The sequence below is a fragment of the Zeus faber genome, assembly GCF_960531495.2.
Source record: "Zeus faber genome assembly, chromosome: 19".
Taxonomy (NCBI): Eukaryota; Metazoa; Chordata; class Actinopteri; order Zeiformes; family Zeidae; genus Zeus; species Zeus faber.
In genome coordinates, this window is record NC_137206.1 from 20,143,077 (window position 1) to 20,164,430 (window position 21,354).

General features: G+C 41.7%; 1 protein-coding gene across 3 annotated transcripts in view; it reads left to right on the top strand.

Moving 5' to 3' along the window:
- The first annotated feature begins 342 nt into the window (after positions 1–342).
- sugct (succinyl-CoA:glutarate-CoA transferase) overlaps positions 343–21,354 on the top strand; it is a 92,854-nt gene continuing 71,842 nt past the window's right edge. For all 3 annotated transcript variants that reach the window (XM_080019876.1, XM_080019878.1, XM_080019877.1), the window contains exons 1-8: positions 343–483; positions 573–627; positions 4,042–4,115; positions 4,931–5,016; positions 5,656–5,706; positions 5,885–6,005; positions 16,349–16,440; positions 16,525–16,668. In XM_080019876.1, coding sequence (XP_079876002.1) covers positions 348–483; positions 573–627; positions 4,042–4,115; positions 4,931–5,016; positions 5,656–5,706; positions 5,885–6,005; positions 16,349–16,440; positions 16,525–16,668 — 759 coding nt within the window. In that variant the 5' untranslated portion in view covers positions 343–347. The remainder of the gene's footprint in view (positions 484–572; positions 628–4,041; positions 4,116–4,930; positions 5,017–5,655; positions 5,707–5,884; positions 6,006–16,348; positions 16,441–16,524; positions 16,669–21,354) is intronic.

Genomic DNA, 21,354 nt, shown 5'->3' on the forward strand with positions numbered 1-21,354 from the left:
CAATAATACTGCTGCGTTTCTGGGGAACAATTCTATCATTATGGAAATGCAACTGGAAATATTTGATATTCACGCTCATCGATAAATGACAATTGATTAAATGCAGAACTATTGTTGTCAAAATGCTATTATGATATATTTATAATAATAATTGCAATGATTTAATGGACATTTACAAATGTTTACATCCAACCACGGACTTTCTTAATTGTTCATTTGATCACTTCACGTTGAAAGTGACACCCCCCCCCCCCACCCCTTTGGCCAACTTTTATTTTGAAAAGCCGACAGGAAGTCTGACCGCATCCCTTCTTCCTGTTCTTCACGCACGACGCCCCGGCGCCGAGATGACGGCCCCCGCGTCGAGACTCGGCGGCGCGCCGTTCGCCCCGCTGTTGCGCTGGCGTCTCGCCGCCGCCCTGCGCCCAAAGCGGCTGTGTCGAAGCGGCGACGCCGGCCGGTGGCTTTTCTGCACGGAAGCGGGTACTTTTAGGCGCAGGTGCCGGTGTTTCAGAGCAGCCACTCACACCCCGAACTCCGCGCTGACCCGCTTCATGTCGCTGTGTTCGCAGGAAGAAATGTCCCCGCGCGGCCGCTTGAGGGCGTCAGAGTGCTAGACCTGACCAGGTAGGACTCACACATACTGTATATATAAACTATATATATATATAAACTATATATATATATATAAACTATATATATATATATAAACTATATATATATATAAACTATATATATATATATATATATATATATATATATATATATATATATATTAAACACAACAGGTCATAGATTACAGATAATATATACATTCTAGTAGTATGGTGGACACGAGCAAAGTAGAACTACTTCACTTACTACTTACTCTACTCAAGTACATATATATATTTTTTTTAAGTATCTGTAAATATCAAGAGCAGGGGTGCCCACACTTTTTTTGTGTGTAGCTTGCGAGCTACTGCTACCTGCGTTAGCAAATGCTGAATATAATTATTTATATATATACTGAGTGTACTACCGGGAGCAGCCGAAAGAAGAAGAAGAAGGAGATACTGAGTATACTTTATATATATATATATACAATATACAATTTTAGTGTACCTTGCAACACAGCATGAACCTTTACGGCACAATACAATTAAATACTTTCCTGGTCACTACCTTACTCTGATGACTTGCACTGAATGGAGTCGGCCAGGGTTGCACAGTCCGGACAGTAGCTGCTGGTAGCCAGCCTCAAGCAGGCTTCCAAATGATCCTCAGTCACGGTGGAACGGTATTTGGACTTAATAATCTTCACGTGGGAAAAGGCTGACTCGCATAAACAAGTAGAGCCGAATAATGCAGTCAAGGAGGTAGCACATGTCCTCATGTTTGTGTACTTTTCCTCTGTGAGTAAGTTCCAAAACTGTCCATGAGCCCTGGACTTGAGCTGAATGTCAGCCTGTAGTGTCAACATCTACATCTCCACTGCAGTCCAGTTCAGGTGAAACAGTTGCAATTTTTGATGCGAGTGAATCAACCTCAACATACCACCTAAATGGGTAGCACATAAATGTAGTGATTGGCTCGAGTAAAGCAAAGTCTTGAAACCGTTTGTCAAAGTCTGACAGACAATTTTCAATCTGCTCTCTGTCGCACTGTCAAGTTGCGCACACGCCTTCCCTTGGGTCTCAAGATCTGATGCCAGCTTTCGAAAGTTCCCCGAATCATGGCGCTGCAGCTTTGAGGACAGCACTCGCATTTTTCATTTGAAAGCATTAACTGAACTGATCATTTTGACCACGGTTTTGTCTTCTGCGTGCAGCTCTAAATTAAGCTCATTCAACATGTTGGTCAGATCAGTTAAAAATGCCAAATCTAGCAGCCACTGATTTATTAAGTTGCTTGGATTCTGCGTTTTTACTGACAAGGAGAAACTCCTTTATCTCCGGACAGAGCTCTCAAAGTCTTTGCAGGAATTTCCTCCTACTAAGCCATCTCACGTCAGCGTGTAGCAAGAGGTCAGAGTAGTTGCAGTCAGCCTCCTCCAGATGTGCACGGAACAGCCGTCTTTGAAGAGATCCCGCTCGAATAGAACAGGCGATTTTTATTGCCACATCCATTATCTCTTTCATGTTTAGCATTTTTGCACATAATGCTCGTTGGTGTGTTATGCAGTGGTAGTTAAGGAAGTTGGGGAAAGCCTCGGCCTCCCTGCACTTGGTAATAAATCCATTCAAGCGGCCCACCATTGCAGGCGCAGCGTCCGCGGTGATTGACATCAATTTACACACTGGGAGCTGGGTTTTCTCGATAACGTTTTTGAAAGACTGAAAAATGTCCTCTCCCCGCGCGTCTTCTTTCATGGGCAGTATTTTTAACAGCTCCTCTTTTGCAGTCATATCTGTAAACACCATCCGCATACAAATGCACAATTGTGCTGTATCAGTTATGTCCGTAGACTCGTCTAATGGTAATGAGAAACACTCACAGTCCACGGTGTCCTTCCAAAGCTGCTGTGTCAAATCATCACCCATTACTTCACTGTACTGTACTTCTTGATAGCTGAAGAGCTTTGATTGAAGATAATATTTCTGGTTTCTTTTTTAAGTCCCGAAACAACAAGTCAGCTGCCTCAACGAAGGCCTCTTTTGCCATCTCTCCATCTTGGAAGGACTTCTTACGCTAAATGGTGGAGTGACTCACTTGGAACGATGCTTTTGGATTCAGCTGTGTGAAAAATGACTGCTGTCCGACTAACTGCGATTTCAGTTGGGTCACCTTTCTCTTTCTCAGCTCGCTCTTCGGAGGGAAATCAGTTTTGTACTTTTTATGCAAAGTTCGAAAGTGCCTTCCCACATTTCCCTTTTTTGGAATAGCGATGGTAGATTGACAGATCGGACAAAGGCACTTCGAATATGAGATGGTGAAAAAAAAAAGTCCTCCCATTCCGCATGGAAGTGGTAAGTTTTTGGTTTCTTACTTGGTCTGGCGCGATCGGCGTATTGGGCACCCCTGATCTCGGGGTACCAGAGTCCGAGACCTGACCAGGTATTCCTTTACAAAGTGCTGTTGGATATCAACCGAGAAGGGGGAAAAAATAAAATAAAACAGTGTATTATATATGTATTATATGTATGTATTTTCAAATTTGGACCCAAACCAGAGCCTGAAGTGAACCAGACAGAACGCTGTCATTGTACAATTATATGTATATATGTATTATTTATTTTGTATTGTTTATTTTATATCAGCGACACTGCTGCTATATGCTTATACTATTAGTCAGAGTAATAGTCTGTTCATAGATGTTTACATATGTTACTTTAGTTTGTTAATTTTTATTTCATCTTCTCATCCCTTGACACGCACTGTTGTTGTTTTTGTTTTTTTTTGCTGCTGCACCACCTGAATAATAAAGTGTATCGAAGTGTTTCCTTGTATATGTTCTCCATCCAGTGTTCCACTGGACTATAGTGCATTTATTCCACTGCATTTCGACTTTTATTCCACGGAATTTCAAAAGCAAATAGCTATAGTTTTTATTTTTTACTGAGTACATTTCTAACAGTGTTACTTACGTTTTGAACTAAAAGTCTGGATTCATGTTCATTTTTTATCTATACTCGCAACTCCATAATGAATACGCTGCTGCCATTGTTACTATACATTACCCTATGCTGCATTGAACATTGATTATTTTACAATTCTATTCTTTTTTGCATTTAATTGAATATAACCGCATTACACTGTGTATCCTAAACTGTGTATTTCTTATCTTTATTTTGCATTAACAAAGTATACACAAAGTATTTTGTTAATTAAGTGTATATACTTTTATATTATCTGTACTTCATGGTCCCCACCGAGCTGCTGTAATGCCCAAGTTTCCCCCCGGGGGTTTAATAATGAAGTTCTAACTTATCTTATCTTATTTTTGTAAATTGTAATCAGGAGCACAAAAATACACTTGATGCCGTATTTTAGGCTGTCATATGATGGCGCTGCATGTGACCAGTACTTTTAATAGCTACCTCCATTGTATCTCCATTGCAGAGTGCTCGCTGGTCCATTTGCCACAATGATCCTGGGAGACCTCGGGGCTGAGGTCATCAAAGTGGAAAGACCAGGTGAACCAAATATAAGCTCATGATTATTATTATTATTAGGGGACCATCCTGTTATTGTTCGGTTCATTATTATACTGAAACTAACTGATTCCTAAAATGTAATGCAGTATTTAAAATAAAATAACATAAGACTCAAAAAGGTAATATAGAGTGGGGGTACTAAAAAGAAGTAAAGGGAAGAGAGTTATGTAGTAGTAAAGTGCATGCAGTAAAGTGGCATGTGAATAAAGTGTGTGGAAGTGTACAGTCCAGTATGCAACAGTCCGACACAGCAATACAGTAACACCGAACAGAACAGCAGATGTCAGTAGATCTGTTCGGTTGATATTTTATCTCTTTTGTCCCCATTACTTTGCCGTATTAATCAAAAAAAACGGCGGCGGGTCTTCCTCAAACGCCAGTTTGAACTGGAACTTGCACTACTCCCAGCCAGAGCCCGACGCGGCCCCCATCCCTGCAAAAGGAGAGCGATTTAAAGAAAGAATCCGCAGTAGGGGAGAGTCCCTCGGTCCGCTCCAAACGTATAATCACAGAGCCCAGATTCGGGAACCTCGGAACCTCCGAAACCTGTAATACATGTCTAACATTACTAAACTGGACCCTGTGTATTGCTGCCTACAGCTATATTCATTATTATTATTATATTCAAATTATTCATATTTATGCTGATTGATGTTTTATGCATATCTGACACCAAATATACATGCACAAATACATCATGATACCAGAAAAAGGTCTAGATTGAAATCACTAGCAACATCTATTTTAAGTTTTAACACAAAGGTTAAACCAATCCCCTAATATCTACGTTTCAGGAGCAGGGGACGACACCAGATCCTGGGGTCCTCCGTTCGTAGGCACCGAGAGCGCCTATTTCCTCAGTGTCAACCGCAACAAGAAGGTAAATACAACGGCACATCATCCAACGCCGGGCCAAACATTGGGACTACCAAATAATTGGAAACTCTGGCGGTTGTAGAGAACGTGAGCCGGGCACAGTGCCTTTGGAATAATATGATATTGTGATATGAAAATTGCGCTCATTCAAATTCTGTTGGCGATTTAAATTTGATCAATCGTTCAGGTTTCACACACTTATACAGGATACACAGACAGCTGCGCACACATGCAGATAAAACATTCAAACACAGATCACACACATTGCCCAACAATTTGCTTGGAAGTTACTGGGGCTGTCATGATTCCGATTCGAAAATCGATCAAAATGAGGTTTGCGATTCTCCCCATATTTTTTTTGGGGCAATATTGTCCCACATTGTTGCCATATTGGGGCTGTCAAGATCCGCCGGTAAACAAATGCAGTATGCTCTGGGGTAAGCTGGCCCCTCCGCGGAGTTGACTGCGGCTCCCGGCTCCGAACCGACTTGGAGTTTGGAGAGCTGCGGTTGGCTCCGGAGCGATCCACTGTGCCTCATCCCTCAATGCACACTGCACCCACCTGGCACTAGGGCAGCAGGAACGAAATTCAAATAGCATTCGAATTAAACCAAACAATAAAGTTCTTCTCTTGTCTCCGCAGAGCATCGCTGTCGACCTCAAACACCACAGAGGAGTCCAGCTCATCCTGGAGGTGTGTGTGTGTGTGTGTGTGTGTGTGTGTGTGTGTGTGTGTGTGTGTGTGTGTGTGTGTGTGTGTGTGTGTGTGTGTGTGTGTGTGTGTGTGACATTTTCAAAGACAAGACCCTAAACAATATGTCTGTGTGTGTGTGCGCTTGTATTGTTTTCATGTGTGTTCATATGTGTGGTAGCTCGCCGCAGTGTGTGATGTGTTGACGGAGAACTATCTTCCTGGGAAACTTCACCAGATGGGGCTGGGATACCAGCACATCAGCACAGCAAACCCAAAACTTATCTACTGTTCCATTTCAGGTAACTATGACTGACTGTCCATGACAGTCACTGTCTACATTTTATTTGTAAATGTATTATTCATTATATTAATAATGAAAGGCCACCCAAACTAAGAACCACCGTTCATATTTTCCAAGGAAATAAATAGACATAAAATAACAAACTGTTGTACACTCAAGAAAACAAACTTAAACACAAAGTTAGTTTGTTTTTAGTCTTGAGTAATTTGTGTATAGTGGTGTAAAAACATTTATTTGGTTCGATGCAATGACATTAATCAGTCAATACAATGTTCAAACAGCAAACCATATTCTTAACATTGCTGTGAATACACTGCAGCCCAATTCATAACAAAACATGCTCCGAGGCTTTTGGAGAAGTCAGTTGATGGAGAATTAAAAAAATAACTTGTACCATGACAGCGTTCTGTCTGGTTCACCTCAGGCTCTGGTTTGGGTCCAAATTTGAAAAACAGTGCTTTTACAATGTGGAGCACATCTGGAGCATTTACACTTCAAAGAAATGGTTCATGCTGTACTGTAATATTATATTCCACTAATATTACTCATATTCCACCATAATATTATTTAAAACTTGATGAATGAAATAGCACTTTCAGGTTAATTTGCGCTGATAGAAATGTTTCAGCAGTGTTTTTTGTGTAGCTCTCGATCATATATAAATCATATGCAAATGTTTATATATCGTATCAGATGTTTTAGTGTATCGTAAGAGCTGTAAAATATCGAATTGTTTTTGAAAGAAATATAAAATGGACCCATATGCTCCTATTTAGAATAGACTGAGGGATCGGCAGACCTTGGCCCGACTGTATGAATGATATATTGGCCTATGAAAATATTCTTAAATAGTTCAATTGTAATAAAACATCTTTCAAAACGGCTTGGCTCCACCCGATGGTGAAAAATGGATAAAGGAAACACTGTAAACCTCATTATTCAAGGTGCCGCTTTATTGAACCAGCGCTGCTCACTGGATCACATCCACACGAGGTAGTGGAACCTAATAATTCAGGAAAGGATTTGAGTTGTGTGTGTGTGTTTTCTGGTGCAGTGTGACGTTTAGAAGCTGAGAGGAGACCTGAAACCTGGAGCCCGATGCTCAGGGGTGTCTGAAGTCACGCTCTGCAAGGTGGGAATGTTTTCCGGAGGGAAGGGAATCATTTGGCTGCCGAGTACCTCGGAAATGCGGAAAGTGACATTTGACATGAGACACGCCTGCTTTTCATACGGCTGAACTATAATGAATCCTTACCAGCTCCCAGCATACTGTTTAACACTCGATATTGACCCCTCACCCCCGGGCTCCCTTCGGAGGACAAGAGAAATTTAATATTGATTTAAAACAGACTGCGTGGCGTTAAGGTGCTGCTGTTCTGCAGTTCTTGGATTGGGCCACTAGGCGTCCCCAGACACCACAGTTAAAGTGTGTCGCCCTCTGTGGAGGGTGGACACTCCTCACTATAATGTCAAGCTCCGCTGCAAATGAGTGACATATTTGGTCCATGAGTTCAGGGCTCTGCCCTGTAGGCCCTAATATCATGAATCAGTGGCTGCATAACAGAAAGTGAGTGAACATATTTTGTAATGTCAGGCTTCCTTTATGTTGGATCTGTTGAGGTCCCTCCCGGAACGCATGCCAAGAACACAGACCTTTACAGTCCCTGTCACATGAGTTATTTACTGTGAAATCTCTGTGATACTGCACCTTATTGTGCTTTTTAGTATCATATATTATTTTAATGTGGAGCAAAGTAAATCTCTTACAGGGCCTGAAGGCAGACACCTGGGCTCTGCCAATTACATTACTTCTTTACAACTTTATTGTAACTGCCTCCAACTCTGCTTCGACTACCTACTTCTGTAGATCTCCCTTTCTCTGCTCTTTTGTGCGTCATTATTCCATTTTTCTCTTTCTATGCTTTTTTTCTTTTCACACATGTCTTTCCCACTTACTCTTTTCTCATCCCTCTATTCCTCCTTTCTCCTACATCGCTATATCCTGTCTCTCTCTCTGTTTGCCTCTCTCCTCTCCATCTTCCGCTCTTTCATGTTTTAATATTTTTTCCCTCTCTCTCTCTCTCTCTCTCTCTCTCTCTCCGTCCCTCATCCTTTTCTCTCACTTGTCCAATTTCACCTCCTCCCGACCTTTTACTTCCTCTCCTCCTCTCCTTGCACCACCCTCCCTACGCCCTCTCCAAAAGGAAAAACTCCATTACCCAGGAGACCTCATTAAACTATGGCAGCTGCATGCTGGACATTCAAATGCTCTGGATTTACATCCTCTTAACGTCCTGTTTCTCCTCATCTCAAACTGAACCGACATTTTTTGGGTTCTCAGTCGCCGTCTTTAGGCCCTGACTCCGACAAAGAGGGATTCTGGGCCATCCGGGCCCAAAGATATAATCCACGCAATTTGTTCTGGGGTTCAGATCCGGTGAAGGATTACATTATGATACACTATATACGTATGGAGGGGTTGTTATGTAGCTCAGTCCTGGTGTGTGTCAGGGCTGCTTTCGCCTGTCTGGACATGACGTATGGAGTGATAAATTAGTACAGTACAGCGTACTATTGTAACTACATGCCTTTTATTTATCCAGGCAGGGAATGCAGAGCACCAACCTGTTTCTCTGCCCCATCCTCCTTCACTTATAGTTCTACACAGGCACACCTGACAAGTTCAACAACAGTGTCTAATAGCCTGAGTTGCCCAGTACAACCAATTTTCTACGGTTGGACAGTGAGAACTGCCCAGTCCAACCTCAGTTTTCTATAAATACACTGAAAGCTCTTTAGCCTCTTTAGTGAAGTTATTTGTTGTATCATGTAAAGGATGAGCCACCATTCATCATGTCCAGTCCCTTTATCGACGGAAGAAGTTATGTACGGGCGAGGGACATATCCGTAGTCTTCCGTGTTGGTGTAATAATGCAATGTGTGCAAGTGTGAATCTGTGTGTGAGTGTGAGAGATTGCTGTTTGTTTCCTTGTTTATGGGTGTATCTGTGAATGTGTAGAGAAAAAGTGTGTGTCTGCGCGTGTGTGTTTGAGACAGAAGCACACTGATTGTTCCATCCAAACTAAAGGGCGACCTTTGGTTGTGAAGTAATTTGATGCATGTCCGTTAATTGGTTGATTCCTTGATTGCCTCATTCTCAGGTGGCCAATCAAGCATTTTTATGCCTGTTTGGAACGGTTCCATGGCATTCAGACTTAATTTGTCCATGTGATTATTTAGACTGCCGGGTCACTGGTCTGACTGAGCCCAACAGGGACCAGTGTTACTGTGGGGGAAAACACAAAGAAATGACCCAGCTCAAAGCAGGCAGACAGATCCCGTCGTCAGTCTCGCCCCCAAAGCCATACAGAGAGACAGACAGGCACAGGAGTAAATGGGTTGCTGGTAAATAAAATAAAGAACATGAGAGCAGCATGAGGTGGTCAAAGAGGGAGAGAAGTAAAAACAGTCATGCAAGAAGGAGAAAGAAATTGATATAGCGAAAGTGAAAGGGGACACAATATATAATAGAGCTACGGAAAGAGATATTGCTTGTTGGACAAATAGGAAGACAGCTTGCTTGCAGGTCAGGCAGGCAGACAGACAGGCAGGAGTGCTGTGCAGATGTGTGAGTTCTCCAGGGTTTCTGGTAAATATTTGAGGCGGTGATTTCAGGCCTGCTGCTCTCCACAGGAGCTGCCAGCCCCTCTCTCCTCCTCCATTATCAGCTCCCAACTTCTTCACAGCCAATTAGAGAGGAGTGTAAGTGGCGTGTGAGATGGGAGAGTTATTGGGAACATGTGGACTTGGTTATACTGGGAAAGGAGCGCTCTTTCTTTCTCTCCCATATTGCTCTGACCTTCTTGCTCTCGCTCTTTTTCTTTTGATTCCATCTCTCACATGGAAACATCACACTCGTACAAACACGCAAACACAGTAAGACGTACATTCTCTTTCATCCTCACCCTTAATCTCTAGTAACTGTTATTGCACGCACACACACACACACACACACACACACACACACACACACACACACACACACACACACACACACACACACACACACACACACACACACACACACACACACACACACAGATTTCTGGTGAGCGTTGCAGCTCGAGGTTTCCAGGGAGAATTCCTCTCCTGCTGTGTCAGTGTTCCCTGAGGAAAAGCCGGAGCTGTTCCTCAGATCCGCTCAGAAATCCTCAGAATACAGGCACGCCCTTGACATGACGAGAACTTCATCTTACAAGTGAATCCCTCGCTGTGTGAATGGATTCAAAGCAGAGATTTACTAGCGGTCGGATCAGACAAAACCATACCATGTGTTTTTCGCCCTTCTCTAAGATAAAAAAAAAAAAATAGTGTCACTTAATCAAATTCAGAGATATACTTTTTGTAATACAAAATCTGTATACAAGTGTGAATTTGACTTGGGGAGAGAGCCCTGGACTTGAAGGACATTTAGGACATCTGTAAGCATTTGCTGTATCTTTTTCTGAACCAGAAAATGAAGGCTGGACTTCCTCCAGTCTCCACATCCACAGGTAGAGATGAAACTCAACAGGCCCCGCTCACTCATCCAGTGTTTCAGCCACAAAAACTTTACAAGAAGCCTGTAAAAAGGATTTACGACTCATGGCTGAAAATAAATTATTATGATGACATAACAGAAGCTCTTTTACATATACAACTGTTGCATTACATCATCAAAATATACTTTGGTGCCGCATTATATTTCAGGATTTCCAGGCACGATCATGACCTTTTTACCTGTACGCAGAGTGAAGTTCCTGCCGTTTGGCTCAGTCAGGCAGAGTCTTGACTCTGCAAGAATTCCTTGAATGTGTTTGTCGGAACGGCAGACTCAACACATATAAGGAATGTGATTTTCTATACAAGATGGAGCGATTCAACAAGGCCTGACGATGACTTCTGAGAAAAATATTGGCAAATAGCCGGGAACCCGAGATTAATATACATACAGCCGTAGCTGGACGATAAACGTGCGTGCATGTGTGTTGCCTTTAGAGAGGCCATGAATCTTTTTGATGTAATTACTGTTTCCACCAAGTGGAGTTCTGCCCTGCACAGCTGCCGGTTTGACTCCTGAGAAGGGGATGGCCAAATAGGAATATGTCATCTTTTCCCATTCCTCCTTTAATGTGCCTTTACGCAATGCATGCAACGTATGCCACACATAGTGAGGAGCTTCCAGCCATTGACGCTGGGGCTCAGGATGCCGGTCCCTTGCTGAAGAGCTCAGCAGGTAGTGTTTAGGGAAGGGAGGATTCTTTATTCCTTATTTGGATCCCCATCAGCTGCCACAAAGTGGTCGCTAGTCTTCCTGGTGCCACACAAAAACAACAACAAAAAGAAACTATAATTAAAATCACACTGTATCAATAAAACAAAAAATGCAAAATAGGCCAAACAAAAAATCTGAAAATAAGTTAAATGACTCTAAACTCTAAAAAAATAATAAACACCCAGTAATTTGGTCTTCATGATCATTTCAACTGATATACCATCTATAAAGAGATTAACTGCCATGGCGTTAGCCATTCCTACTACCAAATACAATACGTTTTGTTTTTTGAAATGTTTCTTACTAACTTCTAACTAACTCAGTCATTTAATTAATTTTTACTAAATTAATATACTCACTGTGTTCTGCAAGAGAGCTAACTCTTTATCCAAGCTAGAGCTTAGGGTGAAAAACAATAATATTTCAGCTTTGCAATTAGAATACTGTGGTCAATGACATCAAAAGCTGCAGTAAAATCCAAGAACACAGCCCCAACTAGTTTCCTGTCATCCATACATATTTGTACATACAACCATTGATCAGTCATGTGTACTAATGTAGTTCTAGTAGATTGCACTTGTCTATAAGCATTCAATGCTTCTGTAAGTAGTCAATTTCTATAAAAATAATTTAACATTTAATCAAGAATTATTGTCTCAAGTATCTTACTTAGCACAGGGAGTATACTAATAGGTCTACAATTGGATTCAGTAAAACCTGCTTTTCCATCTTTGTGTAAGGGTAGGATTTAAGACTCTTTCCATAGCTCTGGACAGGTCCCAGAGCAGGCATCTATTAAAAATATGACATGTTAGTTTGGAAAGCCGCCTAGCTGCAATCTTAAAAAAATTTCCACCCAGGTTATCTACACCAGGAGATGTGTTGTCTGAAAGAAAGAGCAACATCTCCTCAACTGTGTCTTGGTTAACCTTATCAAAAGCAAAACACCATGTTTAATCCCTATAGTACTGTAAACAAAGTCGCATGTTAGGTTGACGTCTAATTGCGTGCAGGATCTTAAGCTGTCTGCTTTGTTGATAAAGATGATATGGCCTGGTGATGAACTGACCTGCACATTCCATATACTTTTGAGAATTGCATGACTTCTTACACATCATTTTATTCAACGTTTTCCATAACTTTCTGTTATCATTTACAGAGCTACAATTCTTTTCTTTAAAATATTCTTTAATTTTGATTTTGTAATTTAACGTGGTAACCTTATTTCTCATTTTACAATAAAGACTTCTACTTAAAAAGCACCCTGATTTATGAGCAGCTGCCTTGGCCTTTCCTTCCCTTTGAAGCATTAAAGATCTCAACTCATCATCAATCCGTGGTGCACTACTTCCCTTTACAGATCTTTTTCTAAGTTGAGCATGCTCGTCCACCAACCTCAGTGATTTATCCACGACATTTTTCAAAACAATATTTTCATAATTTCCCATCTGGCCACTTTACATCTTTAACATCAGTAACAAATGAGTGCATTAATTTTATATGGTCTGCGTTAAACAATCCTATCCACAGACCTTATAGTAATTTAGGCATTTTAGTCTTTCCTGTTAAAGCAATTAAAATGGTCCCTGCAACCCACTGCCACTGATAGCGCCTGTGTACACAGCGTATTTATATTACTGAAAATATGATCAATACAGTTTGAATTATTCACACCACCAATGGAAGTTCTTGCGCATTGAGTCACAACCTGGGTAAGATTGCAAGCATCTGCCATAGAACTCAACTTCTTACATAATGGATCATTTTTTTAAAAAACAGTCAATATTGAGGTCACCAAGAAGGAAGATATCCTTTCCTTCATCTGTCACTATATCTAGACTTTCACATATTCTATCCAAATGCTTATAGGCCTATAACAACAACCAAGGTGGATCAACGTACAATGGAAGGTGAATCTGTAGCCTTGTTATTTCAATGTCACAACTCGTAATATCTTCCCGGAGCAAAACTGAAACGTGTTCCTGAACATGAAATGCACCATTCTCATCTATATAACCTACAGTATATCCTTCGACAGCCAGCTCAGTATCATCAAAAGTAGCCTCCAGCTGTGTTTCTGACAGTGCTAAAACATGAATATTGTTTGCGGAGCAGATCCTGGTAATCTCATCAACCTTGTTCCTGAAGCTGCATATATTTAAAGGAGCTAATGCAAATCCCTTCCTCGGCAAACTTAATAAAGATGACGTTTTGTCATTTGGACACATAAAACAGACAAAAACAAATATAAGAAAAAAATAATTGTATTAAAGAAAATGTGAAGCTTGAAGCACTTCAAGCCGATGCCTGAGTTTGTCCACCCCTGGGTGTGATGACCAGCTTATCATACTTCAGGCTGGCTTTATCACCTCTTTCTCTGGCAGCTTTAAACTTTGGTGCGGAGGTGTGTTTTGGCCCAGGGCCAGGAAATGACCGAGGGGAGGCAGGCAGAGATAAAAACAGCGGCGTTTGGCGTGTATTTTATTGTGCGGTTCGAAACAAACTGTGGCACGCGGGCCAAACGGGAAATAGAAGGCTGGCGGGAGACTCCACAGGGGTTAGGTCACATACGCTCATCAAGATATTCCTGGATTCCTGGGTTCGGCCGGCATGGCGCCTCCGCTACGCACCCGTCTACTGCGCGGAACCACAGGCTAATGGCTAAATTACTTCCTAGCTCCTCCCTCGATTCGCCCAATCCCCAGCAGCTGAGTGACCGTAGGACGGGAGCCTGCACCGCCTGTCTGCAGCGGCGGCTTGACCCATGTCCGTTTGCACCGCCACATTGGGCAACAGCTCTTTCCTCCTCAATTTCACAGTTTCTGAGAAGTCTTCATTGATATACATATTTGTGACCGTTAATTTCTTGGCAGAACAAAGGATACTCTGTCTTTCAGGTGCAAAAGTTTTAAAACTATTTTCCCGGGCTTTCCCCCATCCAAGTACTGACCGATTCCCCTGGGTACGCTCAACATCCATAGTTATGCTGTTTAGGCCCAGGTTGCTTGAGAGCATTATGTCGAACCTTCTTCTGATGCACTCCGATGCTCTCCTTTCTCCTCTGCAATCAAATCCATCCATCCCGGTCCTCCTGCACTGATTTTCATTGTAGTCTAGCTTCCACCCATTTCCTGCTTAGAGTTCATTATGTTGTTTTCAAACGACTATCTTTGTTTCAATCTCCCTGTATGGCCTTCTTGTCTCTTCAAACTTATCTCGGGTGAACTCAAAGCTGGTGTTCAGCTCCTGTACGTCGGTAATAAAGTCATCCTGTCTTTTGTTAGTCGATCAGCTGAATGAAGCATTTGAAGTAGCATCTCTTTGTGAAACTCTCTCTGCCGTTCTAATAACTGCGGAGAGTACACTCATTGTAACCACAGCGTCGTCCACCCGAGGGGATGTTTTAGCATGTTGGGAAGGCATGATCTATCTTACCGGGAGTTGATAGATGTTGGAGATGTTGATATCCCGTCAGGCCTGTATGTCAGAGGCCTAGTAGGCCCAGAAGTCCACCAACTCGCACTACAGGCACAAACTGGGAAAATGATGTAAAAAAATGATGTAATGTTGTCCGCAATGAGAGGAAAATACAGATCGAAATCAGCTTGGTTCAATGAACAGCTGTATTTAAGAGTTCCAGACAGGATTACATCGATTCCTGTTGGATTTAGACAAGCCAGACTCTCAGAGAAAAGGCACGGCAGCCATTTTGTGTCAGGTTAAGGATATAATGTTTCTCATTTTGGCATTTTAGAGTTTCTTTATTTCTTCTTTTAAGGATATTGATGCCCTAAACCAGGGGTCATACCCTAATCCATGCCATTTTACTGAGTGTTTTCAGAATATGAAATTTAATTCTACGTTTTTTGTGATTAGTGTCTATTTTTAACTTATGTCAGGCCATGGGGTTCTCAAAGTTTTTATCTGGCCACCCCTAAAAAAAAAAAAAAAAAGTCAAGTCTTGAGACCCCGTCATCCCGATTCGCCGAAATTCCACCTAACAGCAGCATAGTTAAGTAAACGTACAAACCTCCATGTAGTTGGCACCCAAAGTGATTCGAATTGGAATAAAATCGTTGCCTTTCGTGCTGCGTTTGCCGATTTGTGCCTATAAAAATGATAATTTCTGCAACTATGATTTTTGATTTATTTAACATGATATTTCATGAGCTGTTATGTAACTTTCCACCCCATCATCGTCCAAATAACTCGATGGGTGGCCAAACGCCCCGATTTGTGTGGGACAGTCCCACATTTTGACCAATTGTCCCGCATCCTGCAACCAGACTGAATGTCCCGCATTTTGATCAGTTGAAGCTTGTAAATTGAAATATATACATTTCAGCATATTTACATTTATTCCCATGCATGCTGCACAGAAAGTCAGAGCAGCAGCAGCTTTTGTGACCGCAAAGTGTCTCCTTTCTCCCGCGCAGGCTGAGCTGTCGTGGACAGGAGTGGGAGAGTTGCTATGGTTACGGCGACGCTCCGTGCTGCTCTACGTGCACACACACACACACACACACACACACACACACACACACACACATACACATACACATACACACAGGCATGCTCACTGTCTCTTTCTCTTGGTCTCTTACGGAAAATATAGCCTACTGAAGTTATTCATTCATCTACTGAACAATTTAACTGAGAGAATTGTTTCTGGAAATGTATTTTAATTTTGTAAAAAAGATTCTCTAATTACAATTTTTTTTGTGCATGTTCAAAAAATCATCTGGCGACCCTCAGAAAATGTTTGGTGTATATACGCATATTTTTCACACGTTTTTCACTTGATGTCCAATGGCGCCACACTAGGACCCAAGACAACCTAGCCATTGGCCTCCAGGTCCATATAAGTTTATCGAGCTGATCCTAATACAGAAATATATTGGTGTGTGTGTGTGTGTGTGTGTGTGTGTGTGTGTGTGTGTGTGTGTGTGTGTGTGTGTGTGTGTGTGTGTGTGTGTGTGTGTGTGTGTGTGTGTGTGTGTGTGTGTGTGTGTGTGTGTGTGTGTCAGGATATGGACAGACCGGTCCTCAGTCCCACAATCCGGGCTACGACTCCATCGCCTCTGCTGGGTCAGGGATGATGCACATCACAGGACCAGAGGTGTGTGTGTGTGTGTCTGTCTGTGTATTATCATTCTATGTTAATTTATATTCCATAATGCTATGGGATGGCTGATGTTGCTAGGATGGAGAACCAGTGAGACCAGGTGTGGCCATGACAGACCTGGCAACCGGCCTGTATGCACATGGAGCCATAATGGCCGCCCTGCTTCAGAGACAGAAGACGGGGAGGGGAGTTCACATCGACTGTAACCTGCTTTCTTCACAGGTATCTAACATCTCTATAGGTCTGTCTGTTGTATAGCAGGAAGGTTGGGGCTCTTTTAACGTCGCCTGGAGAAGTAAAAAAAAAAAACAGTAAACTATTACAGTACAGCCTGTGCCGTACTATCTTTTCATCTATTCTAGAGTTCCGCCAGTGTCGTTCCCAGGCTTGATGTTAACATTGGGCCAGATGTCCCCATTTCCTAAGATCAATGGAGTGTTTGAGAGCTGAGCAACATGCTAGTCTTTTAGTCATACTGGTGTGTGTGTGTGTGTGTGTGTGTGTGTGTGTGTGTGTGTGTGTGTGTGTGTGAAATATGTACTAGCTGTCCTTGCCTCAAACAAGACCAATAACCTTTTACACAAAACTCAGAGGTATTTAAACAAGCCTGTCATATTTCCTCAAAAGTCTCAACAATTTAAATAAGCCAATTAATAAATCACAGAGTGTTTGTACCTTTTAAACTAATCAAACCATATTTAACCTTTGATGTCGAACGCTAATGGACTTATGCATATTTGCTGTTTGAAATATCGGAGTCAACGGATGTGATTTGTCGTGTCAGGGTGACCATTGAATCACCACTTTTAGAATAATGTTTTCTCATTTTGTTACACCGTAGAAGGTCATGAGACGAGCAATGTTCAAATAATAATTTGGTTGAATAATTAAATTCGCACCAAATCTAAAACATTATGATAATGATGATGATGGGGATGATGATAAAAATAATCTTTTATAGCCCCTTTCATACACACCATCCGTCATCTGCTTTACATTAATAGAAGGTAAACAAATAATAACAATAATAATTTAATAAAGCATACAAGTAAAATTCAATGCATTCAAATAATAATGTTAAAATTAAATGAAAATCTTAACCATAAGGGGGAGGAGTCTCTGTCTGTGCCTGTATGTCCATCGATTATTTCCACAGCCGTTCATCCAATCTACTTCACATTTGGCGGGTGTATGGCTGGGGATCCAAGGACGTGCAGTGTCAAATTTGGTGCAATTTGGACACGCGTCACATGCAATATCAATGAACTTTCAATCAACAGCGAACAGCGAGCCTGTGGGGGGGCGGGGCTTCAGGGCTCTGCAAGTGAGTCACAAAGTGAGTGTCTTGAAAGTGAATGTCTTCAACCGCCATGCTAAGGATCAAGTTCAAGAGATTATTTGTCACATACATATACATACGATCATACATATATGCAGTGAAATGTCGTGACACCCGGTGATTACGCACAATAAGATCTATAAGCTGTAAAAATACTAAAATGTGTGTAATCGACACGAGGATCATTGACATTTTGTTAACCTCTGCCATTCTCATGTCTTAAAAAGTCCTACATTTTGATTGGGCATGCATTAAAGGCATGCTAAGGACTGAGTCATTACCATTTAATAAACTGTGCCATTCACATGTCTTAGAAAGTCCAATAAACAAAGTTTTTACTTTGTTTATTGGAATTTGAATGCAACCAAGATTTATTGCACTTGTAAGTTATGCAATAGGAATACAAAACAACACAACAAGAGCAACACGACAGAATAGGGCAGTCACACAAAAAAGGCTCAGAACAGAAGACATGAAATCTGGTAGCGCTAGACCTCCGTCTGGTTTGGGACTGTGCATAAAATGTTTTTGTATACTTGAGTCTTTTTATCCCATGTAATAGGGAGGATTAGGCCGTCGAAAAAAGTATTGGGGAGAAAAATCGGCTGGCACTGAAAGAGACATTTTGAACTGGCATGCGAATACTGTAACTGAATCATTGCCATTTTGTTAAACTGCCATTCGCATGTCTTAAAGTCTTACATTTTGAACGGATATACACTAATAAGCCAAATTTCATTAAAAGAACAATCTGTTTATACAGTTAGAATTAAGACTAATTAAAAGCTGAGTTTTTAGCATTCACTAGAAAATGTTTATAGAACCCGCCTCTAAGATTCCTAAACACAATAAACACAAACCGTAAGTCAAAGAAAAATCCCAACGTTAAGTTGGGTCAAAGGTCACCGAGTTGAAGAGAGAAGGGCAGTCTGTGTGAGTGGAGGAGCTTTGCCTTCTCTCACCAATCTGTATGTCTGCCACCTGAGAAGTATGATCTGTCCGCGACACGTCGTGCGGGGCGTTTGATTCGGTGCGCCAGTGTGCGCTGTCTGCGCAGGCTGCAGTTCACAGGACATTCCAGTCGCAATAAAGCTGACAGACGGGGCTCCCGGCCTGTCGTCTAAACAAAACTCCCAAGAGGAGCGGGACACAGGGCTTTGGGAGGTTCTCCACGTGGACAGTTTTCAGGACATGCCAGGGCCATCCGAGAAGACGGCGCTCGGCATTCGTAGACCGCAAAGAAGACTTTCTCTACCGGACGGAAGCTCAGCTGCAACTCAGATTTATAAAACAAAAGAAAGGCCTGTTGCTTTGAAATGGAATAGGCTGACACCAGGTTGGAGAAACCTACTTTGCTCAAGGAGACCACACGGCTAAAAACTGCCAAGATCCATTCCTGTTGGAGCTCAGTGAGCAGAGCAAAGCACTCTGAGCTCTAGAGGTGTTACTCCCATTGGGTCTACCAGTCATAAAATATACAAGGAGGATACTGGGCTTTGCGAGAGAAGTGCAGCATGGGGAACAGCTGATTTCCAAGTTTATTTTGTTGTATCTCAGCTCGGCGGTGGGAAGCACGTCAGAGCAGCAGAGTTTATTTGGTCAGTGGGTGAAACTTCCACAGCGTTTGTGTAAAATTAAACCGTATATCAACACTTGTGCACGCACACAAACACACACATACTGTGAGACCCCTCCGGTGATCTTTTTGATACAGCTTTTTTTCCTGCTCTTCTATTTCTCCACTCTGATATGTAGGGTATTGATATTGACAATAACGACAAAATCAAATATCACAATATCTATAATTTTATATTTTGGGGATGATTATCGACGCTTTTCAAAAGATATTTACGCGAGGAAAATTGATTAGATTAGCCCACTTATTAGCCCAGTCCTTCCTCTTCATGCTTGGCTCTCCTTTCTCCTCCTCCTCTCCTCGTCATCTTCATTCTGGAGTGCATGTCTCTCTGTGTGCTTTGTGAATCCAGTTCTTTTGTGTGTTTGTGTGTTAACTTTCTTACGTGGACTTGTGTGTATGCTTGAGTATTTGTGTTTGTTTGCAGTTGTGTGCAACACTCCAGGTATAATCTTTTTGGGCTATTGGATAAAGCGAAGTAGAAAGGCCAGACACACTTACACGTGCGCACACACACACAAACACACACACACACACACACACACACACACACACACACACACAGGCTCTCTCCGTCTCAGTCTTTCAGTTGTGAGTCTGGCTCTCTCTGTGTTTGGTCTGGTCTTGCTGGCAGAGAACAGAGCAATAATGCGACTGTCTATGAATCACTTGCTGATCAAGCCCTCACTTAGCTGAATACCGTGCTTCTACTTACTCGGTTCTTGTCTTTAAAATTAGAGGCTGCAGTTTTATGGGAGATGGTCATTCAGTTCAGTTCATCATATAGACCAGTTGCTCTGAAAGTTCGTATGGTAAACTTTTTCAAGGGAGGAGCTTTGGGAAAATGTTAAGCAATGGTGCTTCCGCCTTTTCAAATGAAATTAACAAATACAAAATAGGGCAAAATTAAGTAACTTTGACAGAAATGTGCGTTACCGTAGTTGTGGGTCCAGGGGTTTGAGGTAATTTTTTTCACCATAATATAAATAAATCTCTATTTTGGGATTCTTGAAAATGTGAACACATTTTCAAGAATCCCAAAATAGAGATTTTGGCAATCTAAAAATGTGAACTATCATCTGGAAAATATTTCATGGGTAACGAAACATGTGTGTGGAGGCTAGTAAACGGCGTAAAACTCCTAAAACACCAGCATGGTCCTTTAAATCTTGAGGTCTGTGCCCGCTTGACACTCCAGAGAGACTGTTCTTAATGTGATGGATGAGGGAACAAAACCTGTTGGCTTGTTCTTGACCATTACAGAAAAACACACCTCCCAGAACTGGAGTGGAACAAAGGGAAGCTGAAGTTCCATTGTTCATATGGGCCTTTCATAAATGACCTCTGCAAAGGTAGGTGCCATGGAACCCTGGGCATCCTAGTTTGAGAAAAGCTGATCCAGGCACCCAGAAAGATGGTGGCGCTCCCTTACCATCCAGAAGGTAGTCAACAACTTTCTCTGTCAACCCGTGTTTACGTACTTGTCTGTGATTAATCCACAGGCACATGCAGATACATTTGTTACTTTTTGTTAAACATGAAGAGGTGTTGCGGTGTATTTAACTTATTTAACATTAGAGTATAGAGATGATATAATGAAGTCACAGTAAGAAGTATTTATTATAATAAATCAACCATAATGGTAAAAAGCAATCCTTTTTTGCCAAGGCCACAGAGGAATGCTGACAGGAAATGTGTCTAAATTAACATAAATAATTAACATAATTAATTAACATAATTCATGCAAAAATGTTTGTCATCACTTGGAATTAAAAGCCCTACTCTGCACTCTCAACATTTGTTTGCCTGGATCCACAGGATTCTCTACGATTTTTGAAACAATTGCCATATTGAAATAAACTGATGTACATCATATTGCAAATATTTGGTATATTCAGCAATATATTGCAAATATATTATTTAATTATTGGAT